A 25,116-nucleotide genomic window follows, 5' to 3' on the forward strand; every position below is an offset into this window, starting at 1 on the left:
AGATGTTAAAAAAAAAAAACACAAAAAAACCACCTGCCCCCTAACCCGTAATTCCCAACTTAGGTTTTCTCCCCAGCACCCTTACTAACGGACAAGTACCCATTTCACTCTTCATTTCCTTGCTGCTTATAACCCCTTCGCCCCGAAGAACGTAAGCTCACAAGCACAGGGATTTTTACGTTCACTGCCTGGCACATAAGCAGGACCTAATGAATCTTTGGTGGATGACGGAATGATAAAATTTAATGATTTCATTAAATATAATTAGGAATTATTCTTAATTAAGCATTACTTTTTGCTACCAGGGATAGCTGCTGTCTGTGTGATAAATTTCCTTCTCATTTAATTCTCCCCACAGCCCAGGGGGTGGGGACACTGTCATATTTTCATATTTGGGGATAACTGAGCCCAGAGAGGTGCCAGAGCCACCCTACGAATAAAGAGCAGAGGCTCTTGGACTCCTCCTCTGGTGCTCCTGGACCAGAAGGGTGGTGGTCTCCCTCCCAGCCAAAGCCCCTCCTTACCAAAGCAAAATAACTGGATCAAGAAATCGAATCGGGAAAAACAAACGTTTTTATAGTATACATACACACACCGGGTTCAGGATGACAGTGCCAGGTATGGGCGGGCGACAGCTGCTGCCGTCCCCACAGGGTAGGGGCTGCCCCTCCCGGGTGTCTTGGTGCCCTGTGTCCCGAGCCAGGTTCCCCTGGGGCTTGGGGCAAGCCTGGAGAAGCTGGTCAGGCTTCACCCCAACCCTTTGCCCTTTGCCACCTAAGGGCAGCCTTTGTCACCTGCCCGCCGGGCTCCACCCCCACGGGGGTGCGGGGGGAGTAGGCGGAGCTCGGGCTCTCGCTGTCCTGGGGTCAAGGCTGCGCGCAGGGTCGTGTTTGCTGCAGGTCTCGCTGACGCACGGGGACGGGAGAAGATGACGTCGCTTGCCACAGCAGGTGGCGTGGGCGAGGGCCACCTGGGCGGTGCGGCCGGGGCCTCTCCACCCCCCGTCCCCGGAGGTCGCTGGCCCCAAAGCCGCTGCCCATGACCGCGACCCTCAGTAGGGGTAGGGGGACACGGCGATGAGCAGGACGAAGACGCTCTGGTGGCGCGGCGCCGCGGCGCGCACGGTGAGCCGGTAGAGGCCCGCGCGGGTGAGCGCGCGGCGGGTGTAGACCGCGCCGCGGCCGGCGCGCAGCGGGCGCAGGGCGAAGGGGCTGCGCGGGTCGGGATCGAGCACGCTGAGCTCCGTGCGGTTGGCGGGGACGCCGGCCTCGGAGAGGGCGGCCAGGCGGGCCACGTCTTGGAGGGCGCGCACGCCCAGTGGCAACGGCAGCAGCTTGTACTGCAGCGTGGAGGGGCCGCCCGCGCTGCAGTCCTGCGAGCAGCGCCGGAAGCACGTCCTGCGGGCGGGACAGACCGCCGGACTCTGGCTTGCCATCTGAGCGTGCCCGGCCGCATAAACCGGATTTCACCCCCGACCCCCGCAGTTCAGCCATGCGCCGACCCCCCACCCCACGCGCCCCGTGCCTCTCTACAAGCGCCACTGTTAGCCCATTTTAGAGAGCGGCAAACTGAGGCCCCAGGAAGCCAGAGACGTGCCCTTTCCCATCCGAGCAGGTCCCCCCCACCGCCGTAGGTGATCAAATTTACAGCCCTCCAGGTCTCCCAGAGCCCCAGAGCTGAGTCACGGGCTCTGGATTCAGGGGAGGGGGGGCGTTGTGCTCAAAGACTCGTGCTCAGCCTTGCCAAGGGCGCCCACTCCCTCCCTCCCCCCACCTCAGCCTAGGCTTCCTGGTTAGTAGAGTCCGGGGCAAGTCGCCACCCCAGGATCCTTTCCCTAACAGCTGCAGCTGGTGCCAGCCAAGGTCCGTCCCCATGTCTGTGCGTGTTCAGGAGTGTCTGTAGCCGTAGTGAGAGAAATGTATTTTGTGTTTGTGTAGCTGCGCATGTCTGAGCCCTGGGGTTTTGTGTGGGATTCCGAGTGGGGTTTATGCGCCTGCACGTGTGTTCCTGTGTCCAGAGTTTCCTGAATGTGTGCATGTGTTCCCACGTGTCCCTGTGTGTCCACCTCCCAGCGCCCCTCCCTCCAGTTCTTTCCTGACTCTGGCGTCTCCCAGCCCCCTGTGCTCCATGCATGGCCCAAGCATCACTGTGCAGGAAATGATACTGTCCAGGTAAGCTCACACCCCAAGTGGCTGCAGGAAAGTGCTTGAGGGCACACTGCCCCGTGAGCTCAGGGGCCCCCCCGCCCAGGAGTCCTGGCAGGGTTGACCCACTGACCCTAAGAGGGTCTCTGCCCGAGACAGGGCCTTCCTGGAGGCCCTCCGTCCTCCTTCTGGCTATACAGGAGCCAGAGTGTCGGCTGCCCAGATCCCGGCAGGGAATCCTCCCCATTCACCGCCCCCAGCCAACTCAGCCCTTACCCAGGGCTGGAGCCCTGCTGGAAGGTGGCAGGACACGGCGTGTTCACACACTGGTAGCTGCCGCGGGTGTTGAAGCACATCTGGCTGGGCCCGCACTCGATGCTGTCCTCCTCACACTCGTTGATGTCTGGGCAGGGAGGTAGGTGAAGAGATGGGGGGTGAAAAGATGGAGCAAAGCGGGCCGGGGCCCACGGAGGAGCCAGGGAAGGCGTGGGGGGAGGGTTAAGTGGGAGAGAGATGCCTTCCGAGGGCAGCGAGGTGCACGGCCCCTTCCCCGGTCCCCAGCCAGCCAGCCTGACCCATGACAGCCCAGGTGGCGGTCTCCTAGCACCTCCCCATTTCCCCAGGTGGGCACTCTGGGGACCTCCTGAGCCTAGAGCTGGGGTGGAGAGGCTGGACGGAGATGAGGGCTGCCCTCGGACCCAGAGGAGCCACCGCCCATGATCCTTCTCTGCGCCCCCGTAGGAGCCCCACTCTCTCAGAGGACATTCACTGACCCCCGTGACAGAGAGGGAGGGATGGAGACTGGCAAGGCAGACAGGATTGCTGCTTTACAGGGAAGAAGCAGCAAGACTGGCCGGACCCCAGAGCACCGTAGTTAGGGAGACCGCACTGGCCTGGGAGTTAGCTGGAGGACTTCCCTGCTACTCCCAGCAGCAGCTGCCTTGCTGCGAGCACCGGCTCTGGGCCCGCCCTCCACGCGTCTCTTCCCAACATTTAGGGGAGGGCTCTGTCAGCCCCATCTCACCAGGAGACTGAGGCACAGAGAGGTGAAGTGAGTTGCCCAGTGACACACAGCAGAGCAGCAGTCGACCCCCAGGGCTGTTTGCAGAGCCTGCCCATGCAGTTTCTTAGCTCCTGCTTGGAGTGTGGGTCCCGGCCTGGCTCTGGCCACCCGGGGGTGGCACTTACCCCCTCCCTGCCCCTCCCTCACATGAGATGGTTGGGAAGGGGCTGGAGAGAGCAGACTGGGTGAGAGAAGCCCCTTCCTGCTCACCCTGGCAGTTCTTCCCGCTGGGGAGAAGGCGGTAGCCAGCGGGGCAGAGGCACTGGTAGCTGCCCTCGGTGTTTCGGCAGGCGTGCTGGCACAGGCTCCTCAGCCGGCACTCGTCCAGGTCTGGCCCGGGGCATGGGGGTGGGGTGGGGGGATGGGGGCAGAGAAACGCTGAGTCACAGGTGCCCAGGGGGCCACACGACTAACCGCAGGGCTCAGGACAAGCCAGGGAAGTGCCTGCCTTGGGCACCCGGGCCTTCTCCCTGCCCTGCCCCGCCCCGCCCGACCCTGGATTGCGAGGCTAGGAGAGTCCCTGGGCTTGGTGCTCAGCCAGGCATGGGGGGTGGAGACAGTGCTTCCAGGACACCCTCTGCCCAGGTGGCAACGCCGAAGCACACCCGCCCTCCAGGCCACCCTCCCCCTTGGCCTCTCTGCAGCCCGGCGCCAGTCTCCGCAGGGCCCGGGGACTCTCCTCAACGCTCCCAGTCCCTGTTCACGTTCTCATGTCAGCCTGGAACATACTCCTTCCCTGCCTGACTGCTTCACCTCTGCACGCCAAGAGGAACGGTCCCAAAGTGGCTTCCTGGGAACATCTGCCCTCCCTCTGGGTAAAGTGCCCTGAGGTCAAATAGTTTGGAAAGGACTCCGTCCACTTTGGAAGCCCCCCGCCGAGAAGCACAGCCAGGACTCCCAGAAACCTTGTAGCGAGGAGGTTTCCGTCTGCCTGCGCCGCCTACCCCGCTTGTCTGCGAACCCCGGGTTTCTGAACACGGGTGTGGTGCCCACACGCCCGGCCCGGGAGCCCGAGACCACACGGCAGGGTGTGTCCCCGGTGGGCATGGCTGGGGCTCGGTCTTACCTGTGCAGACGCCGCCGTTCTGCCGGATGAAGCCGGGCGGGCACCAGGCCCGGCCCACGCTCAGGGCTCTGGGGCCCGGTCGGAGGGAGACCCAGGCGTGGTGGGACCCACTGGGGATGAGGGTGCGGGGACGCAGCCAGGCCACCCAGAGGTCCCGGTGGCCGACGGTGGTCACGTTCGGTCCGCTGTGCTCCAGCGTGGTGCAAGTCTTGCCGTCTCGGAGGAGGGTCTGGCCTGGCGGGCACAGGCAGCGGTAGCCGCCCTGGAGGTTTTGGCACTGGTAGGCACAGCTCCGGGGCAGCTGCTGGCACTCGTTGATATCTGGAGGGGAGCAGGACCAGGCAGGGTGCCAAGGTGGCTGAGGGCGCGCTGCAGCCGCTCCACCGGGCCCCAGCCGCCTCTGCCGCCCTCCGGCCCTCCCCAGAATCCAGCTGCCTCACCCGCTGCACACGGGCCTGCCCCCAAGGGGCCTGCCCCCAAGCCCTCCCTCTCCCGGACCACCCCCAGCCTCCTCTCCCGCTGCAGCCCCCTACTGCTCAGAGAGGGCCCCCGCCAGCTCTGAGCTCCGGACCGCAGTGTCCCTCAGCACCCCTCCCTTCAGCCTCCCGGCGAGGTCCATGCCACCTGCAAAGCCTCTCTGAGAGCCACCCACTTCTCTCCACCCTCGTCCTCTTCCTGGGCTCCCAGGGAAGCTGCCCTTGCCGGGCAGGGGGTGAGGCTTCGGTGGGAAACAGCAGGCAAAGCACGGATCAGGCTCACGGTGGGAACGCCATCGGTGTTGGCTGCTGTTCTATTCACAGGACTCAGTGTCACCCCTGTCACAACCGATCCCCGCCCGTGAGCTGTGGGTGCTGAGCAGGGTCCCAGGGAGGGGGTGGCTCTCCCCGTACCTAGGCAGGGCAGGCCGGGGCCCTGGACCCGGTACCCCCTGGGGCAGCTGCAGCGGTGCCCGCCTGGGGTGTTCTCACAGATCTGGTTGTAGTGACACTCGTCTGTCCGCTCCAGACACTCGTCCACATCTGGAAAGGCAGAGGGGCAAGGGCGGGGGCGCTGAGCCCACAGTCCGTCCCCCAGGACACACCATGCGTCTCCGCATCTGGGCCTCGGCCCCGTCCCCGTCTCCAACGTCAGCGCCGCCAGGAGGAATGCCAGCGTTTGCAACCACCCTTCCTAATTAGACCAGCTTTGGAGGGTAAGAAGGCTCTGGGTCCGAAAGAAGGAAGGGGCTTAAAAGGTAGGCTTTGGAGGCAGAGTCCTGGGTTTGGACTCAGCTCTGCCATGTCTCTTGATCCCTGAGCCAGTAACTCGACCTCTCTGAGCCTCAGTTTCCTCATCTGTAGAAAGGGGTCACGATAGGACTCCTTCATGGGATCATGGGGAGAAAACTGGATCATGCACAGGAAGGGCTTAGGACCCCGGTATATGGGCCGAGCTCAAAAACTGGTGAGAAGGAAGGAAGGGAGGGCGGGAGGAAGGCAGGAGGAGCCCTAGAAATGGGATGAAATGGGATGACTGCCTCTTCTGAGTCCAAGTTTACCACGCTCTCCCCCTCCACTGACGGCCTCTCTTGGGGAAACCTGGAGGACCCACAGTCATGAAAGCCTAGAATTCTAGAACAGGAAGGACCCTAGGGGTCACCCATCCAGGGGTGGCACCTAAGTTTTGTCTCAAAGGCCCACTGCAACTGATTCATGGTAGCCACTGTAGCTGGAGAAGCTGTGTTGAGAAGGATTCGGAGGCTGTCTGTGGGCTGGGCCACGATCCACGAGGGGAAAGGGGGGGAGGGGCAGTAGACGTAGCACATGTTTGCCATCCCTGACCCGGTCCCCCTTCATCAGGCAGACGAGAAACCTGAGGCCCAGAAAAGAAAAGACACTTGCCAAAGGGACTCAAGTCACCGGCAGCCAGGCTGGGTCAGGACTCAGCCCTCCTGAGCCCGGCTCAGGCTTTCTCCCTGGCCTCACTCGACTCCTCTGCCAAGAGAGTTCCGGTTTCCCTGAAGGCCCAGTGTCCCAGTGACACACAGCATGCCCCCTGCTGAACCCTGGCAACCACTGGGTGCCCGGGAGTCGGGACCGCCCGGCACCAGGCCCCTGGCACCTTCACAACCAGCTCCATCAGTGGCCACCCGGAAGCCGGGCCCGCAGTTAGGGAGGCAGCGGTAGGACCCCAGCAGGTTCACGCAGCGCTGTCCCTCTAGGCAAGGATCGGCCTTCCAGGCGCACTCGTCCACATCTGTGGGGGGGGTGGGGGGGGGACGGGGGCAGGGGCTGCATGAACACTTGTCCCCAGGCCCAGCCTACCCACACAGGTTTGGTCCTTAGGCCCAGAAGCCCCTGGCAGGAAGGTCCCCACCCCTCCTGCTAGCTCTGGCCATCATCTCGGCACCCCCAGAAACACAGAGCCTCCTCTGAGGGACCCGGCGGCCCTGGCCTGTAGCGTCCGAAGTGAGGCTGCAGACAGTGCCCTTTTTAGGTGCCCCAAAGAGACTTGGTCACACCAGGCCCCACGGGTGGGCTGGAGGGACACGGGTGCGGGCTCGGAGTCCAGACAGCGTCTCGGGGTCAGATTTATCGTCCAGCACCTTCACTATGGCGCCAAGCAGGGCAAGAGGGCCAGGTGGGTAATCAGCTCACTTGCGAGCCCGGTGGACTGGAAATGCCCGCTGAGGCCTGGCAATGCTTCCGAGGCCACGTCCAGGCTCAGCGGGTGTGCGTGCTGTGAGCGCGTGGTGGCCACATGCGTGTCTTTAGAGATCCCCATCGCCCCTCAGTGCTTGAGCCTCTCCCCTCTGTGGCCCTCAAAATAAGAAGCTCTCCGTGGCAACAGGGCATGGGAACCCCTAGGTTCACGTCCCCTGGGGGACGTGTGTCCCCTGGCCAGGGTCCCAGCCCCGGAATCTCCCTGAGCACCCCTGGGCCAGGTCCAAGGCGAGCCTCCCCACCCGGGGTCCACTCACCTCTGCAGGTCCTTTCGTCCCTGGCCAGGGTGAAGCCAGGTGGGCAGGAGCGGGAGAAGCGGCCGGGCGCATTGCGGCAGGACTGGGCGCAGGGGCTGGCGCTGCCCGGGCACTCGTCCCTGTCTGCGGGGTGGGGAGAGGTCCGCTGGTCTGCGCTCCCAGGCCCTGCAGCCCTCAGAGCCCCCCAGGCTGAGGCCTCCCTCATCCCTGCCGGGGTGGGGAGGCGTGCTCACCCACGCAAAACTCTCCCTGGGCGTCCAGCTCAAAGCCCTCTGGGCAGCCGACTTCATTCTCTTCTGCTAGGCAAAGGGGACACACCCTGAGGACACGAGGGCCCCAGGGCCCAAGGCGCCCGGGGATAGAGAGCCCAGGCCCATTTGGGGGCCCTGGCAGGGTCTGGCTGGGGCAGTGGGGGGTGGAGACGGGACGGGGGCCTCACCAGCTCGCAGGGCCGTGGAGAGCTGGAAGCTCAGGGCCTTGGCCTCCGGGTCGAAGGCCGAGCTGATAGCGGAGGCCCGCAGGTGCTGCACCAGCTGGGGCTGGGGCCCCTGGGCCACGTCGTACCGGATGCAGTGGTTGCCGCGCAGGAACGAGAGGAGGCTGTCCCGCAGGAAGCTCTGCGTGGAGCCCACAAAGAGGCGGCCGGGTCCCGTCCGCACGTACTGCTCCTGGATGTCCTGGAAGAGGCGGGCGGGGAGGAGGACATCACGATCTCAACTTCCAAGGGGCGAGGGACCCTGAGCCCCCAGTGGGGATGCTGGGCTGTGGGCCTGGTGGGCCTCTCAGCCCTTCTTCCAACCAGCCGGGCACCCTCGAGCTGTCTGCGAAGCTGGGCCAGCGCACCCTCCTGCTGTGCGGTTCGTCCTCCCCTCAGCCCAGCCAGGCCACGCCCCAGACCCTGCTGGGGAGTCAGGAAGGAAAGTGGGCCCGGCGGCGGCGGCGGCGGCTCAGGGAGGGTTGGGGCAGGCCATGCCACTCTCTCGCGCGCACCCCATCTGCACACCCCAGGGCTCTCCCCGCACCTGCACTTGCAGATCTGCGTCCGCCAGGCTCTCGGGGACGATGCCATTGACCGTCACGTCGAGGAGCAGGAGGCCGTCAGGATCCAGGCCCCGGGCCACCTGGGTCATCGTGAGCAGCTCCCCTGCAATCCGTCCCCACCCAGCCTGGAGTCACCTCGGGGGAGAGGCCCTGGGCTCAGACCTCAGCCCCACCTGGCCCACCTTGGGGAGACACCCCCCCCCCCGCCCCGCTCACCCGTGGCAAACTGCACACGCGACTCCTGCTGGAAGCGGCCGCCCGTCAGCGAGTGGCCGTTCAGGGCACCTCCACTCTCTCTGGCCAGAGCCCAGTAGATGGGGGCGATGGCCACCGCGAGCACCCGCATCAGAGGCCCTGGACGGGGTGGACGCGGAGGCTCGGCTAGAGCCGGATCCCGAGGGCAGCCGCTCTCCTGCTCAAGATCACTCTGCAGCTCCCTGCTGCCCCCGGGAGAGCTCAGCCCCTTCCCTCCCTGCCCAGGCCTGTAGCCCGCGGTTGCCTGGGCCAGTGATGAGATCAGAAGGTGGGAAGTGGTGAAGACGGTACCTACTTCGTGGAATAGCTGTGAACCTTAGCGAAATATATTTATACAAAGAAGCGCCTTGAATATTCGACTGAATTCAATAAGTATAGAGGGCGACTGGCTCACCACAGAGCACGGGACTGCATCAACCGTCACTACGTACGCGCTGGGCCAAGGAGAAAAATCAACTGTCTCCTAACTTGCAGACACACCTTCCAGAGAGCCTGGGAGAGGGAGGGTCGTTCCAAACCACCGACTTGCAAAAAAGAGCCCTGAAGTGCCCTGGACGGGGATTCTCAGACCTGCCCACGACGCCCAGCCCTCCTCTCCGGGCAGCTGGGGTCTGGGACTGGGGAAGGGGGAACGCTGTTGGCTTGGGGCCAGGGATGGTCCAGCTTCTCGGCCAAACTGCTGGCTCAGAAGAGGTACAAGAGGGCTGATGTTCACAGGAGCCAGCTGGGCCCCTGTCCCTGGGAGCAGAAACTTCTCGGCCTCTCTGGGCCTTTGCTTCCACTAAACAGAGCCAGGCACGCCTGGCCTGGAGCCAGATGCTTCCTTCTCCATGGCTCCTGCCCCTGAAGCTGGAAGAAGCAGCCACACCTAGGCAGTGTCTCACTTCACTCTCTCTCTGCCGACAGCCGGCGCGGAGTGACCCTCCCGCCAAGCCAGAGTCTCCTGACCGCCCCCCCGACCCCCGCTCACAGTCTGTGGTCAAGGGCAGCTCTGGAGGGGCTGCTTTTAGCAAAGCCCCTGTCAACACTGCCCTCTCCCTGCTCTGGACCCCCATGAGGGGATGCAGGACCCCCTGGGCAGGGTGAGACGGCAGGGTGCATTACAGCAGCGTCTGTAATGTCTCTCCAGAACATTCCATTTGCTTAGGACACACTATTTTATGAACCTGTTTGAAAGTGGACCTTCTAGCTAATTTTATTCTCCACGTTTCCCCTTTTCTGTCCCCTGCAGCCCATATCCCTTACTCCTTACTAGTGATCCCTTCACTTCGGCAGCAGCTCTTGCCTTAACAGTGGGGAAAAAAACCTCACATAGCAATCAGTGGTTTCAAGAGTCACAATCTGACCCTGCATTCACATAATACTGCTGATTTCACATTCTCGGGCTGGTCTTAAATGCAGTTATTTTGTTTGTTTGGGGGCTGTGAGGTGGAGAGGAAGTGGCCTGCACCTCGATCCATTTTGGCTCAGACTCTGCTCAGGTCGGAGGGTCCCCAGACGCAGGAGATGCTCTGGCCCCCACTTACCCACACTCGCAGGGATGTGGCTGATGCTGCTGCGGATGGTGGTGACCCCAGAACGTGCCTCCCGTTGCACGCTGGTGTTGAGGACAGCCATGCCAAATTTCTGCCCATTGATCACCCCAATCATGCCGCCCCGGCTCCCCCGGGGCTCCCCTGTGAGGAAGGAAGAGAACAAGAGGGACACTACCCATCTCTGTGCCCTCGGGGATGTGCAGGTACTGTTTTCTATTTCATGAAGGAGTAAACTGAGGCTCAGAGAGGGGCAGTAACTTGCCCAAGGACACACAGCTAATGGGCGATGAACTCAACACTCAGGGGGTCCTGGCTTCTAGAGAGAAGGGAGACATTTAAGAGGAGCGCCACACAGGGATGGTGCCAGCTTCTAATTCTGGCTCTGCCATCACCTTCTTGAAAAACCTGGGCAAGTCTGGCCCCCAAGCCACACTTGAGTTGGCTTATCTATAAAATGAGGAGGTGGGACCACAGATGCACCAAAGACCTGTTGGGTTCTAAAATGCCAAGTGATGGGGGCGGGGGGCCTGGCACACTGGAGGAGCCAGGGAGGAGAGGCAGGGCACCGGGCCAGGAAGTGAATGCTGCCACCTGAACACTTCCCATTCCATCAGTGGCCCTGGCTCCAGCTGCCCTGCAGCTGGCCCAGCTGGGGTGGGCTGAGTTTCTAGCAGCCGCCAGGCAGTCTGCTAGCAGATGCTCTTCAGCGCTAATCAAATGGATTGTACAGGCACAGGGGGATGCTGTGCCTCTGGCTAATGGGCCAGCTGTCTTGTCTGGACAGATGGCAAGAGACAGAAGCTAGCCTGACTCTCCACTCACCAGCCCTCAGGGGAAATCGACAACAAATTGCCAATGATCTGTCAAAAAAATAACATACAACGCTACTCAACTGCCAAGATCCTAAGTGGGCAGATCAAGGGGCTGGTTAATTTTGGATTCCAGGAAGCAATGCCATTTCCTGCAGCCCTTAGCTGGGGTTTGATGAGATTTGATGCCCATCTGGGATGTCTCTCGTCAATATCTGCAGCTCTGGGATTTATGGGGGGGACAGGAAAAGGCCACGAACCTTCCCCTGGCCTTGTAATAAGGGGGTAAGGAGGAGTCGGGAGCAGCAGATAAGAAGGTAGCAGCATGACCCTGGCAGTTTTAGAAGGGGACAGGAAATCGGAGGCCAGGAGTGACAAGCCACTGGCAACCTTCTCAGACATGAGGTGACTCAGCAGCCTCTTGTCCCCCACGAGGCCAGGATGCCCCACTCCAGACTTATGGGAAAGGAGGGAGAGAGTTAGGGGGCCTCAACGCCTTTGAATATCTTTTATATAGCAATGTCCCTTGAAGGAATTTATCCTATAGAAATATTCAGTCCAGCGCACAAAGATGTGCACCACAGGATGGTTTGTGGAGGGGAAACTGGAAAAAAAAAAAAAACAACCCCACAAACCTGCTGTTTATTTAACGAAGCCAACAGCAATTAAGTTTAAAAAATGTTCCCGTGGAATGGTATGCAATCATGACAGAAGGTGTGGCCTAGGCTTATTGTCATGGGCTATTGTCCATGACAGAGTAAGAAAATATGGCAGGTTGTAAACACAGCTTGTACACTTGACCTCATTTGTAAAAAGAAAAAAGTGTATCTCTTTACATTCAGAGAGAAAGTGTAGAAATATATACCCCAAATAATTACCTGAGCGAATTATGGGAGATAACTGATCATTACTTTTTTCTTCACACAGTTTTAAAACTTATCTGGCCTTTCTACAATTAACATGTACAAGGTACAAATTAGTTGTTTCCATTAAAAACGTAAGGATGCTGTTATGGGTTGAATCGTTTCCTCCTAAAAGGATGTGCTGAAGTCCTAACCCTCATGTGCAATAGATTCTCTAGCACACATCTCAGCAGCAACCAACCCTGCTGGCACCTTGATCTTAGATTTTCACCCTCCAGAACTGCAAGATCATACACTTCTGTTGTTTTAGGCCCCTCTGGGCAGGGAATCCCACCCCTGTCCACAAAGGTCTGGGCAGGGAGACTCCATACCTCTCACGGCCAGGAAGGCCTGGGCTGTAGCGGAGCCCAGGAGGTTGTGAGCAATGCATTCATATGCGCCCGCATCCCCAGCCTCCACTCGATCCAGCCACAGGCTCCCGTCCGTCAGGGTCCTGAGCCGCCGGCTGGGCCGCAAGGGCTGGCCCGCTCGCAGCCACTCCACCATGGGCGCCGGCTCTCCAGAGGCCTGGCACCGCAGGACCACGGCATCTCCAGATCTCACTGTCACATCTTGGGGCTTCACCTGGAACACCGGGGCACCTGTGGGAGGCCCAGGGCAGCTTTTAGAAACATCTTATTATTTCTGTATACGGGTACACCTTGGAGATACTGTGCGCTCAGTTCCAGACCACCACAATAGGACAAATATCACAATAAAGCGAATCACATGAATTTTTTGGTCTCCTCGGGCATATAAAAATACGTTTACACTATACTGTGGTCTATTCCGTGTGCAGTAGCATTATGTCTAAAAATACAACCTATATATCTCAATTTAAAAAGAACTGATTGCTCGGGCTTCCCTGGTGGCGCAGTGGTTGAGAATCCGCCTGCCGATGCAGGGGACACGGGTTCATGCCCCGGTCCGGGAAGATCCCACATGCCGCGGAGCAGCTGGGCCCGTGAGCCATGGCCGCTGAGCCTGCGCGTCTGGAGCCTGCGCTCCGCAACGGGAGAGGCCACAACAGTGAGAGGCCCGCATATCACAAAAAAAAAAAAAAAAAAAAACTGATTGCTAGAAAATGCTGACCATCATCTGAGCCTTCAGTGAGTCACAATCTTTTTGCTGGGAGGGTTTGAAATATTTCGAGAATTAACAAAATGTGACACGGAGACACAAAGTGAGCAAATGCTGCTGGGAAAATGGTGCCACCAGACTTGCCCGATGTAGGGTTCCCACAAACCTTCAGTCTGTAAAAAATGCAATATTTGCAATATGCAATAAAGTGAAGCACAATAAAATGAGGTGTGCCTCTATTCAAGTGATACATATTCATTCAGACGGATTAGAAAATACAGAGGCAAATGATTCTCCCACCCCTTACCATTCCTGAGTATTTCCTTCTAGACACTGTTTCCTTATGAGAAAGTGACCATATTACCCTTTCTTTCTTCCTTCCTTCCTCCCCCCCTCCCTTTCTTTCTCTCTCTCTCTTTCTTCTTCCTTAATTCTATAATAGATCATAATTACCTTTCACGGCATTAAATATTTGTCTTTAGTGTCTACTTGGTATTCCATTGTTTGGATCTGTTATGATTTGCTTAACCAGGTCCCTATTATAGGACATTTAGCTTGTTTCCAGTGAAGGGGTGACATTTGCCGAACTGCCTCTACTTGATGCCAGATGGCACGGCAGACCTGGGCTCTGTCACTTACTGGTGAGTGACTCTCAAGTCACTCCCTGAGCCTCAGGTTTCTCATCTGAAAGATGATAATTCCTGTCCACTTACTACTATGGACCCTCCAGAATGGCTAAAATGAAAAGGATGGAAAATGCCCAGCGCTGGTGAGGATGCAGGGCCAGCAGAACTCTCACGCTGCAGGCAGAAGTGTACGACCACTATGGAAACCGTTTGCCAGTGTATCAGTTTCCCATGGCTGCTGTAACAAATGGCCACAAACTTGGTGGTTTAAAACAGCAAACAGTTTTTCTCTCACAGTTCTGGAGGCCAGAAGTCCAAGATCAATCGTTTCTCAAGGCTAAAGTCAAGGTGCTGTGCCCCTTCCAGAGGCTCCACCGGAGGAGACGTTTCTTGCCTCTTATGGCTTTTGGTGACTTCTAGCATTCTGTGGCTTGAATTCCACGGCTGAATCTCTGCATGCTCTGCCTCAACTTAACATGGTCTTCCCTCCTCTCTCTCCCTCTCTCTGTGTCACTGTGTCTCTCTCTAATCTTCTTCTGCTTCTCTCTTATAAGAACACTTGTGGGACTTCCCTAGAGGTCCAGTGGTTAAGACTCCACACTTCCAATGCAGGGGGAGTGGGTTCAATCGCCGGTCAGGGAACCCACATGCCAAAAAATAAAACAAACAAACAAAAGAACACTTGTGATAGCGTTTAGAGCCCACCAAGACAATTCAAGGCAACCTCCTTATCTCAAGATCTTTAACTTAATTACATCTGCAAAGATCCTTTTTCCAATAAGATAACATTGCATAGGGAAAGAATCTGAAAGAGAATAGATATATGTAAAACTGAATCACTTTGCTGTATACCTGAAACTAACAAAACATTGTAAATCAACTCTACTCCAATATAAAATAAAAATTACATTAAAAAAAAAATCCACAGGTCCTGGAGACTAGAACATGGTCATATCTTTGGGAGCCATTTATAGCCTCCCACAGCCAGTATGCCCTAAAGCTGAACCGGTGTGTCCTGTATGACCCAGCAATTCTGCTCTCTGGATCAATACCCTATGCGTGTTCACGGAAAGGTATGCCTAAGGACTTCACAGCAGCACTGTTGACATTTGCCCCCAGCTGGAGACTAATGGATGAATGCATGAATAAACTGTGGTGTAGCCACAGAGTGGAAACCACACAGCCACAAGAAGGAATAAACTCATCCCGTGCGCAATCTCACACACTGGGAAGGCGCAAGAAGCCTGACACTGAATACACGTGACATGATTCCACTTCAACAAAGGTCAAAAACAAGCAAGAGCCGGACTTTTGACTATGGCTGAGCAAAGAGGTCAGCAAGTTGGCCCCCCAAAAAACAAGTACAAAACTTGAAAAAACTGTCAAAACCAAATATTCTAGGGCTCTAGAAATCGACTAAGCGCAAACAACAAATTGAGAATTGTTTACTTCTGAAAAGCTTCTAGAACTCTGGGCACAAACAGTGGAAGGGCGTGGCCTCCCTGCCTGGGGCTGCTCCCATCTCCCAGCCCCACCCCACCCCATCATCACACTAGTTTTATGAGGGCAGGGCTGGCGGAGAAACCAGGGGCTGACTTGATTTGCAGCAGAGGATGGAGGCAGACTCTGAGAAATGGGGGTGTCATCAGGGACAGGAGCAGAACTCTAGAAAGCAAGTGGGGACCTGGTACCTCTGCTGGCCTGCAGGCCTGGCCCTGGTTGAGGAAATCAGGGACCAGCCAGCAATACAATAAGGAGAACCTGGGAATAAGGGAGCCCCGGAGAGGCTGGATCTGCTCTCCACACACCCCTGGCTGATGTGGGAAATATGCACCTAGGCAGGAGGACCCAAAAGGGCCAGGGGAGAGTCAGAGCCAGGGCTGACTTGAAAGCTGCCTGAACTGTATTTTTTTTTTTTTAATGTCAATTAGATCTCAATAAAGTGGTTTGAAAAACAAATCAATAAATATCACAAATTTGAAAACAATAGTAATACTAGGTGGCATTTGTTGATTACTTACTGTGTGCCAGGCACTGTTCTAAGCACTTTACATGCATTATTTCATTTCAGCTTCACACTACTTATGATACCTGTTCTATTATTATCCCTATTTTAAAGATAAGAAAGCCACGGGCTTCCCTGGTGGCGCAGTGGTCGAGAGTCCGCCTGCCGATGCAGGGGACACGGGTTCGTGCCCCGGTCCGGGAAGATCCCACGTGCCGCGGAGCGGCTGGGCCCGTGAGCCGTGGCCGCTGAGCCTGCGCGTCCGGAGCCTGTGCTCCGCAACGGGAGAGGCCGCGACAGTGAGAGGCCCACGTACTGCAAAAAAAAAAAAAAAAAAAAAAAAAAGAAAAAAGAAAAATTCTGGACAGTGATTCCCTCGAGAGGGTGTAGAGACTGGAAGAGGGCATGATGGGGGTGTGCGGGTCTGGGAACTGTTACTGTTCTACTTTTGGATCTGGGTGCGGGTTACCTGGGTGGGTTCATGTTATGAAAATTCATTGAGCTGTACTCTTGTGACATGTGCCCTCCTCCTGTGTGTTCATCTTCAATGAAGTTTCATTAAAAATCCTTATTTATTCCTGTTTTGTAAATAAGTTCATTTGTATCATTTTTTTAGATTCCACATATAAGCGATATCATCTGATATTTGTCTTTCTCTGCCTGACTTACTTCACTCAGTATGATCATCTCTAGGCCCATCCGTGTTGCTGCAAAGGGCGTTATTTCATTCTGGCAGAGGAGGGATAAATTGGGAGACGGGGACTGACGTGTACACACTACTATATATAAAATAGATAACGAATAAGGACCTACTGTGTAGCACAGGGAACTCAATACTCTAATGACCTATATGGGAAAAGAATCTAAAAAAGAATCTAAAAATCTAAAAAAAAAATCTAAAAACTAACAACATTGTAAGTCAGTGATACTCCAATAAATTTTTTTTAATCCCTATTTAGACTATTTCACAGGGTTACTTTGAGGCTCACATAGTGCTTCGTTAGCTATAACCTACTTGGCGAACACAGGAGCTGTCCCTATGATCTCAATGACAGTTTCGAGTTCTGAATAAACAGGTCGCCCAGGCCTGGCTGTTGGGTCCCCAGTACTCACCAGCCCCTAATTCCCATTCCACATTGGGGAGACGGTTCATGGGACTTCAACTGTGTGTTCTGAATAAATTATTCAGAATGGCCCTCCTTTCTCATCACACAGCCTGGGCGGCGGCAGCCACAGCCTTGGCACAGCTGCCCCCTGGGTGCCCACCTCACTGGGTGCCCCCCTCACCTGGTCCCCACCCAGGGCCCAGGAAAGGTGGGGCTGAGACTCACGCTGCAGCACGAGAACCACCACTTTCTCCACCGCGCCCAGCTCGTTCTCCGCCAGGCACCGGTACTGTCCCGCGTCGTCCTCCTGTGGGTGGGCACGGGAGCAGGGGCGTGGCGTTCAGGAGAGGAGGACGAGGGGGCGGGGAGCATCTGGGGACAGCTGGGCACAGACAGGGGCACCTGGAGCAAGACCCATCTAACCAGGAGGAGCTTAGAGCAGAAACCAGCCAGGGGCCCGCGGATTCCACCAGAGGGGCTTCCATGGCTGCTTGTCAATGGAATCCAAAGAGAATCCAGCCCCTTTCACCCCTGGAACTTGGGGTGGTGACAACTCATTGCTCTAAGGGGAGCTATATGCTGCGGAAGCATGATTTAGATCCACCTCTTCCAAATTGTGTACGTTAAAGTATTATGACCCCACGGCACATTGTTAGGAATTCCTTAAAAAACGGGTTTTGTGTTTGAGCAAGTTTGGGAAACACTGAGTTAGACAAGAACAGGTTTCAGCACTGCAGGCTCCCTGGGGCTTTTCAGAGGGGGAGGGTTTGCAGCACTTCCTGGCCTTGGGGACAGGGAAGTTTCTCCCCAGGATACCCACGACCATGGCAGTGATGCAGCTCAGGAAGAAGGCCGGCTCAGATTCGCTTCCGAGTGGCAGCAGCACCATGAGATGGAGCTGGGGCAGCCTGAGGCCACTGCCCGCGCCCAGAAGAGAATATCCCCGGACGCCACTCCCAAGGGACTGTCAGCGGGCAGCACGGCACGCAACTAAGAGCATAGATTTGGGCATCAGTCCAAGATGGGACCGAATCCGGGCTCCACTGTTCACCATGTCTCTGGAGCCTCAGTTTCCCCATCTCTAAAACGGGGATAATAACCGGTAAGATTGTTGTAAGCATCAAATGAAATCACGCTCCCTAAATGCGAGACACGGTGCCTGGTCCACAGCAAATACGCAGGTCACGGCAACTGCTGTGGTAAAGGCTGCTGCTGCTGCTGCTGCTGCTGCCTTTACCAGTCTGAGACAGGCTCCCAGATGGGCAAGATCAAGGACCCCTAAGAGGCGTCCTTGACATCATCGAACTGTGGAATTCTGCAGGACCACTGGGACTTGGGAGACAGAAGGGAAGGTAAGCAGGGGCTGCCCCCGAGCTCAAGGCTTTGGAAATGGCGTGCAGTAGGAATCAGGAGACCTGGGCTGGGGTCCTGCCTCAGGTGCTTACTGGCTGTGGGCCTCTCTGACCCTCAGTGTCTTCATCTGTAAAATGAGGCACTCTAATCCGCTTACTCTGCTCCATGGGGTTGTTAGTAGTAACATATACTGGCATTACTGAGGGACCAATCACTCTTAAATACCTGGTGTGGGTCATCTCACTGATTTCTCACTATAAATCTATGAGGTAGAACAATTATTAGCCCCATTGAATGGATGAGGTAATTGAGGCACAGAAAAGTTAAGCCCCTGGCTGGTGGTCACCCTAGTTAGTCAGGCGAGAATCTCTGGGTACAGGCAGGAAAATGCTTTGTAGACTGTAGAGGGTGGTGGCAACCTAGAGAACCGTCTTGGATAATCAGACAAAGTGGAGGGTTGTCCCAGGTGGCCCCACCCCAGGCCCCGCCTTGCCTCGGTCCTACGGATGGTCAACGAGCCATTCTGCATCCAGTGCCGGAGCCGGCTGCCCTGCAGCAGAAGGCCATCTTTGATCCAGTGGATATTGGGTGCTGGATCTCCACGGACCACACAGTCCAGCTGGACGCTGCCCCCAACAGGTTCCACCAGGTAGGAAAAAGCCTCCCCTTGTAGGACAGGAGCCTCTGCACAAGGTGAATGGACAAGGAGTGAGAAAGGAGGTTTCCTTCAGGCTAAAATTCCCATAAATCCATCCCCCAAATCCTGCCAGACAGACCCCAGGAACCTATGGAGGCTCCTGCTGGCTCAGCACGCCTGTGTAGAGTCAATACATCTGGGATGGCATACAGCTTCCGTGTCGCAGGTCAAGTGAACTAGACTGGCAGTGGCTGCCAGGAACACTGTGCTGAGAAGGATTTGAAGTTGAGTGGGAATAGTGCTATGATTGATTAGTGATGCCTGAGACAGGCACAGGAAGGGAGAAAGTGTATGAGTGTCATATACTCGCGCTCAGAGATGGATTAGCCCAGTGGCAGGGTGCTTTGGAAAACAAGGACTACACAATCATTAGGACACCTCTGTTGGACATAGCAATACTAAGACATCCCTGATTCTCATTTCATGCAACTCTTAAACCACTCTTGGATGCCCTGTGCTGGTTTTCATCCTTGCCGGTTTCCTGAGGTTGAATCTACCAACAGTACAGTTGAATCCTGGTGCCTTGGGCAGCTCATTTCCCTCCATCGAGCCCCACCCTGCCATCCTAAAGTTCGACATACAAGTCACAGTGCCATGAAGGTTACTGTGCAGGGCTGTGGGGAGCAACCGGCAGGCTGGCGAGATTCACGCATCGTTTGCCAGAGTGCCTTGGCCCCCCTTCCCCTCCCACATTGACACCATCCAGCGGAGGGCAGTGCTTCAGGCTGATGAGTCAGATCTCAGTTCTACCTACAGCCGGTCATCTGGGGAGGGTGAAAAATACTGACGTCGAGGCTTCACCTTTACGGAGTCGGGGGTAGAACCCGGGCCTCGGGATTTTATAAAGCCCCCCAAGAGATCCTAATGCCCAGCCAGGGTGGAGAGGTACTAGTTCAGAGATCAGGAGGCCAGTTTCTTAGAAAAACCACTAGGCTGAGTCAGCAGAGGTCTGGAGAAAGAGCACGTGGTCACTCCCTACCCTTCACGTGGACGAAGCTGACCGCCTGCACTCGGCCCATTCTGTTCTCGGCCCAGCAGACGTAGGTCCCGTTGTCCTCTCTGGTGACTGCCATCCGCTGCAGCGTGCTGCCCCCATCCTGCTCGGACACCCCCTCTGTGGCAGAGAAAGAGACGCCCCAGGGGGCTCTGAGCTCAGGGTGCCAGGGACCTCCTGCCCTGATCGCTTAACTCAGGCCTTGGTATCCAGCAGGTGCTTCATAAAGGCAGAGTGTCCCCTCCCTGCTGGGAGCCTCAGCAAGTGGGACCCGATCGTGGCAGGCACAGGATCGGATGATGAGGATGAGGTAGAAGACCTGCCTTTTCTCATTTTCAAGTCCACACCGCGAGTATGATGAGTGGCCAAGGGGAGGTCTTCGGGGGCCTATTAACATGTGGCACTTGTTGTCATGAGTTACGTATAGATGGATGCTATTTTTTTTAATTAATTTTTTTTGGGGGGAGCTGTACCACACCGCATGCGGGATCTTATTTCCCTGACCAGAGATCGAACCCGTGCTCCCTGCAGTGGAAGCGCAGAGTCTTAACCACTGGACCTCCAGGGAAGTCCCTAGATGGATGCTATTAACAGCCTTTGTTTTCCCTGTAATCCTTAGACACTGCCCTCAGGGCCCCTGTTGTCTCTATTTCAAGATGAAGAGCTGGGCTCAGAGGGGCTGAATCTCCCTCCTGATCTCTCCGTCCAGGAAGCAGTGAGGTTGAGGCAAAGCCTTCTGCACGGGTTTCCCAGCACCTGGACTTGGGTATAGGAGGATATGAAAACATGACTCTGCAGCGGAGGACTCTTAGCAACTCATCCATTCGGCAGACATTTTTTGAGTACCTCCTACATACACCGCAGGGCCTGTGCAGGCCTTGCAGCTTCCTAGACATCACCGGGGACCCAGGTGGGAGGAAAGAGCCCCCCATGAATGGAGTTTGTTGAGGGGCTCACAATGGGAGCAGCGGCGCTGGGCTGGAGCACAGGCCCCTCTCCTGGCCCTGAGGTCTCCAGGGTTGAGTCTTTTTCACAGGTGGCTTCTTGCTGGGTCTGACATGTGACTGGTCACGTAGGGCCACGTGTGTGTTTGCCCTGTGCCCCAACGCAGGGCCAAGTCTGGAGACCCAGAACCCACTGGCTGACTGCTACCCTCTTCCTCTTCACCAGGTTGGGTCTCCCCCCCCCACCCCGCCCACCCTCTTCAACCTCCCAGGGTCCTGGGTCCCTGTCCCACACGCCCCCAGCGGGCCCAGACCTGTGACTGGCTGGGTGTTGACAGTCCAGCCTAGTCGGGGTGTAGGGCTGCCCCGGGCTGCACAGTGAAGCCACAGCCTGTCCCCAAGGTTCAGGCTGCGGTCCCCAGGCAGGCTGGTGAAGACAGGCGGTGCCAAGACGGTGAGGTGTATGCGGCGGCGGTCGCGGCCCACAGCATTCTCAGCAGTGCAGGTGTAGGTGCCAGCGTCCTGGCTCTGTGGGCAAAGGGAGGGGTCGGCCTGAGAACTGCCCCCACCCCAACATAGGCCAGAATGCCCCCGGGGACCTGCTCCCTGGCAGGTTCGCATGGACCATCCAGCCCAGAGAGGCAAAGTGACTTGCCCAAGGTCACACAGCTAGCAAACAGCTCGGCTTCACCACCGCACCTCCCTGCAGCCTTCATATGGCTATGCGCTTTGATGAAATACAATTTATATTTTAAGGCAGGACAAGAAAAATTAAACATAAAATTCTCTGTCTTCTTGGGCCTCCTCCTTCCATCCCTAATATGCAGCGTGTATCTGCATTACATTAACCAGAGCTGCTCAAGGATGGGTGTGCCTGCTCAGCTGTAAAGATCTTTTTTTTTTTCCCCTTTCCTCTGACACTAGCAATGTAACTTCTTAAAAGAATAGCGTTCTTTCCCAGCTCTGTAAGGGGTCATGGGGACTCGCTGTTCACTTTGTACCTGCTTACCCAGACTATGTGTCTTTGGTGAACTTTATGTAAAATACGAGTATGTCATTGTGATGTATGATTCTTTGTCTTGAAAATGTATGTGACCGTGCCTTTACTTCTAACGGGTCTCCCCAGTTATAATCCTCAGTTTGGCTCCAAAAAATTCCCTTTCTTTCCTTCTTAATTTGATTGTTAATTGACTTTTCAGCCTTCATAATCTAAGCCTGACCGCATGTTTGTAACAGTCACCGTTTACTAAGCACCTCCTATGTGCTCAGAACGGAACCTGCACTCCGTTCACCTGTGCTCACCTCATCCATCATCCCTGAGGCACCTTCTCCAAGAGGAGAAGTTCTGTGGTGCATCCAGCGGGGCTGGCGCACTCACCACTGCACATCTGGTTCCCTGTGCGGCAGGATCTCCACCCCCATGGCGCCCTCGAGATGTGCCCACCCGGCAGCCACCCATCCATCTGGACAGCGACCTCTTTTGTAATTACAGAACATGATGAGCGCTGATGGGGGAAGGGAGCCGGGGTCCCACCCACGCCTGTAGCTCAGGCTGAGAACATCTGAGGCAGTTTGAGGACACAAAGTCATAGGCGCGCTCCCCCCTCCCTCTCTTCCAGGGCTCCTCCCCTCCCCCAGGGACTAGCCATACAGGTCCTGATTCAAATCTGGGTTCTGCCTCTTGACAATAGCATGTCTTCAAAACCGGGGTACACTCTGAACCTCGGTTTCCTCCTCTGCAGCGAGGGTGATAACGCCTACTTCCCCAGGCTCCAGGATTAAGAAACTGCACAGCATTCAGCGCAGAGCATGACACACAGCGGGGTGCTCAGCAGGTGTCCGCTGCTCCTGCTGTTATATTATTCCCCTCTGCTCCCTGGGGCCAGGCCCTCACCTCTGAGTTCTTCACCAGCAGCTCCCCGGAAGGCTGGATGGTGAACTTCCCCTCAGCTCCAGACACAGGCTGGCCGTCCTTTTCCCAGGTGATGTCGGGCTCAGGACTGCCGCTGGCCGTACAGGGCAAGAGGGCGTGGGAGCCTTCGGTGATGGACAGGTCGGGAAGGCCAGTCTCGATCACAGGCGGGACTGTGGGGAGAGGGAGGTCCCCTCGGTGGCTGGGCTGGGCTGGGGTGGGCTGGGGTGGGCCATCCCTGCCCCAGTGCTCTTGGCACTTGACACATCTTCAGCCCCTTCCTCCACCCCTGTCTGCTGCCCCCACCGGCCCCTGCTCATAGGCCCCGTGGTCTGGATAACCTGGGGACTCTCTCGAGTTTGGTGAAGCTGTGACAGAGTGACCCATTCACCCACATGCACACACAGGGACTAAAGGGACAGAAATGGCTCTTGCTACTAGAGAGCCAAAACGAACGAAGAATGACCAGACTAGGGCTTTCCCTGATGGCTCAGTGGTTGAGAATCCGCCTGCCGATGCAGGGGACACGGGTTCGAGCCCTGGTCTGGGAAGATCCCACATGCCGCGGAGCAACTGGGCCCGTGCGCCACAACTTCTGAGCCTGCGCGTCCGGAGCCTGTGCTCCGCAACAAGAGAGGCCGCGACAGTGAGAGGCCCGTGCACTGCGATGAAGAGTGGGCCCCGCTCGCCTCAACTAGAGAAAGCCCTCGCACAGCAACGAAGACCCAACACAGCAAAAATAATTAATTAATTTATTATTATTATTATTTTTTTTTTTTAAGAAAAGAATGACCAGACTAGTTTCCCAGGAGGGGCCGGAGGAGGCAGAGGGGACTCTGGAGTTACTGTCTGAAGCCAGACCTTGGGTGCAAAATGGGAGCCCTTTTATTCTTGAATTCCTTCTGGAAGCACAAGCCGTGCTGGAGTAGGGGTGGACGCAGGGACGTGGCCCGCCCGGGACCAGGGCTGAGCAGAGAAGGGAGGGGCTCTCAGGAGCCTCAAAGCCCCTAGCTCACTGGGGTCCACCTCAGACCCACCCACACCCCCGGGGCCCACCTTGCACCACCAGTCGAGTCTTCCCCAGGGCACTGCCTGCGCTGTTCTGGGTGATGCAGAAATAGTTCCCAGCATCCTCTGGGCTGACATGGGTAATCCGCAGCTGTCCACCGGCTAGGACCTGGGTACTCACCCCTGGATTGGACGGGAAGGAATTGCGGGCTGGTCGCTGGGGCGACAGGGCCCCCGAGGAGGGCAGGAAGGCCGCTTGGGCTGTTCTGTCTGACAAGTGACCTGCTGTGGCCACAGGGTGACGAGGGGACAAAGCGAGCATGGCAGCCGGAGCCAAGCTCCCAGCCCAGCCACCGAGTGCTCAGGCAGAATCAAGGGCTCTGGGGTGGTGAGGGGAGACAGAGGGCAGGCGGTGAGGCGGGCGCAGGAAGGAGGACCGCAGCTTCATCCTGTCTTCCTCCCACGCTGGCTGCCAAGGAAACTCACCTGCAGGCACGCTGAGCCCCTCCTTCTGCCAGGTGATGCTGGGCCGGGGGATGCCCGAGGCCTCGCAGGGCAGCAGCGCCTCCTCCTCGGCCACCGCCCAGACCACACTGGGTAGTGGCTTGACCACGGGGGAGGCTGCAAAGGAACAGGGCTGCCGAGGTCCCTGGGGACACCGTTAACACCCAGGCCTCTCCAAGCAGGGGCCGTCTGAGCCCTGGAGAGAGGGGCTGCTGAAGGGAACAAGGGGTTCCGGAAACGGCGGAAAGGAGGACACAGGCGGGCTATTTCTTTTCTCCCAAAGAACCCTCTAGCCCTCCACCGGCTTCCCTGCCCCAAGAGCCACGGCTGTCTGGCCTCGGGGACGCTCACCTTGCACGGTGAGGGCCACGTGCTTGTGGGCCACGCCCGCGGAGTTGCGGGCCGTGCAGGTGTATCGGCTGGCATGGATGGGGAGGGCCTGCCCGATCTCCAGGGCACCTGTGGCGGGAACAGGGCACAGAGAGGGGTGAGGGGGGCCTGGGACAGAGGTCCCAGGGGTGGAGCCGGCAGGGCTCTTACACACCCAACGGCCACTCAATCTGCCTCCCCGCCCATTTGTAAGCAGCACGGGGGAACCTGGACCTGCCTCTGCTCCCTGCTCAGACCATTACCGTAGGCAAGTCCCTTCTGCTCTCTGGTACTTCTAGTCTCTGGGCCAGGTGTACAAAGAGGAATCAGACAGGATGATCTCTAGACCCTTCTGGCTGTGATGTGCCAGGATCTGCCACTACCCGGCCTGGAATCCCCGGACCGCCCGCACCTGGTTCCACGGGCCCTCACCCTGCTATCCTTGCTGCACTCTGCTCAAAACTTGCCTCCTCCAGGAAGCCTCCCCGGATTGCTGCCTCCTCTGTCCTCCCTTTGCCCTCTCTCCCTCAGTCTTGGCTGCTCAATGAATACCATTTTAACCTTCCCAGACCACAGGCTGTAAGTCAGGTAAGGTGGTTTCTAAACCGTCCCCTGTGGACCCCTGAGGGCCTGCTGAGGGTTCAAAGGGAGCGAGGCCCACCTGACTCTGGACCACCCCCCAGCCCCCATCCCAGCCTCAGATGGAACCAGAACCCAGCTTCTCTCACGTGTTGGGCTTCCCCA

At 57.2% G+C, this 25,116-nt stretch overlaps 1 protein-coding gene and 1 long non-coding RNA gene across 2 annotated transcripts in view; one reads left to right on the forward strand and one right to left on the reverse strand.

Annotated features, from left to right (window-relative positions):
• Positions 1-555: 555 nt before the first annotated feature.
• Positions 556-25,116, reverse strand: part of HMCN2 (hemicentin 2) — a 150,749-nt gene continuing 126,188 nt past the window's right edge. Inside the window, exons 78-98 of the mRNA XM_059072027.2 lie at positions 24,355-24,462; positions 23,986-24,120; positions 23,548-23,682; positions 22,474-22,664; positions 20,894-21,107; positions 19,621-19,755; positions 18,438-18,628; positions 16,817-16,898; positions 12,107-12,376; positions 10,055-10,204; positions 8,490-8,627; positions 8,255-8,376; positions 7,672-7,909; positions 7,466-7,528; positions 7,233-7,355; positions 6,374-6,508; positions 5,164-5,292; positions 4,274-4,594; positions 3,418-3,537; positions 2,421-2,547; positions 556-1,397 (exon numbers count right to left, since the gene is read on the reverse strand). Coding sequence (XP_058928010.1) covers positions 1,052-1,397; positions 2,421-2,547; positions 3,418-3,537; positions 4,274-4,594; positions 5,164-5,292; positions 6,374-6,508; positions 7,233-7,355; positions 7,466-7,528; positions 7,672-7,909; positions 8,255-8,376; positions 8,490-8,627; positions 10,055-10,204; positions 12,107-12,376; positions 16,817-16,898; positions 18,438-18,628; positions 19,621-19,755; positions 20,894-21,107; positions 22,474-22,664; positions 23,548-23,682; positions 23,986-24,120; positions 24,355-24,462 — 3,473 coding nt within the window. The 3' untranslated portion in view covers positions 556-1,051. The remainder of the gene's footprint in view (positions 1,398-2,420; positions 2,548-3,417; positions 3,538-4,273; positions 4,595-5,163; positions 5,293-6,373; positions 6,509-7,232; positions 7,356-7,465; positions 7,529-7,671; positions 7,910-8,254; positions 8,377-8,489; positions 8,628-10,054; positions 10,205-12,106; positions 12,377-16,816; positions 16,899-18,437; positions 18,629-19,620; positions 19,756-20,893; positions 21,108-22,473; positions 22,665-23,547; positions 23,683-23,985; positions 24,121-24,354; positions 24,463-25,116) is intronic.
• On the forward strand, positions 652-9,344 carry LOC136794702 (uncharacterized). Its single transcript, XR_010841821.1, has 3 exons — positions 652-1,124; positions 5,279-5,465; positions 6,112-9,344. It is a non-coding gene; the product is annotated as an uncharacterized lncRNA (long non-coding RNA).

The sequence above is a fragment of the Kogia breviceps genome, chromosome 8 (genome assembly GCF_026419965.1).
Source record: "Kogia breviceps isolate mKogBre1 chromosome 8, mKogBre1 haplotype 1, whole genome shotgun sequence".
NCBI classification, from domain to species: Eukaryota; Metazoa; Chordata; class Mammalia; order Artiodactyla; family Physeteridae; genus Kogia; species Kogia breviceps.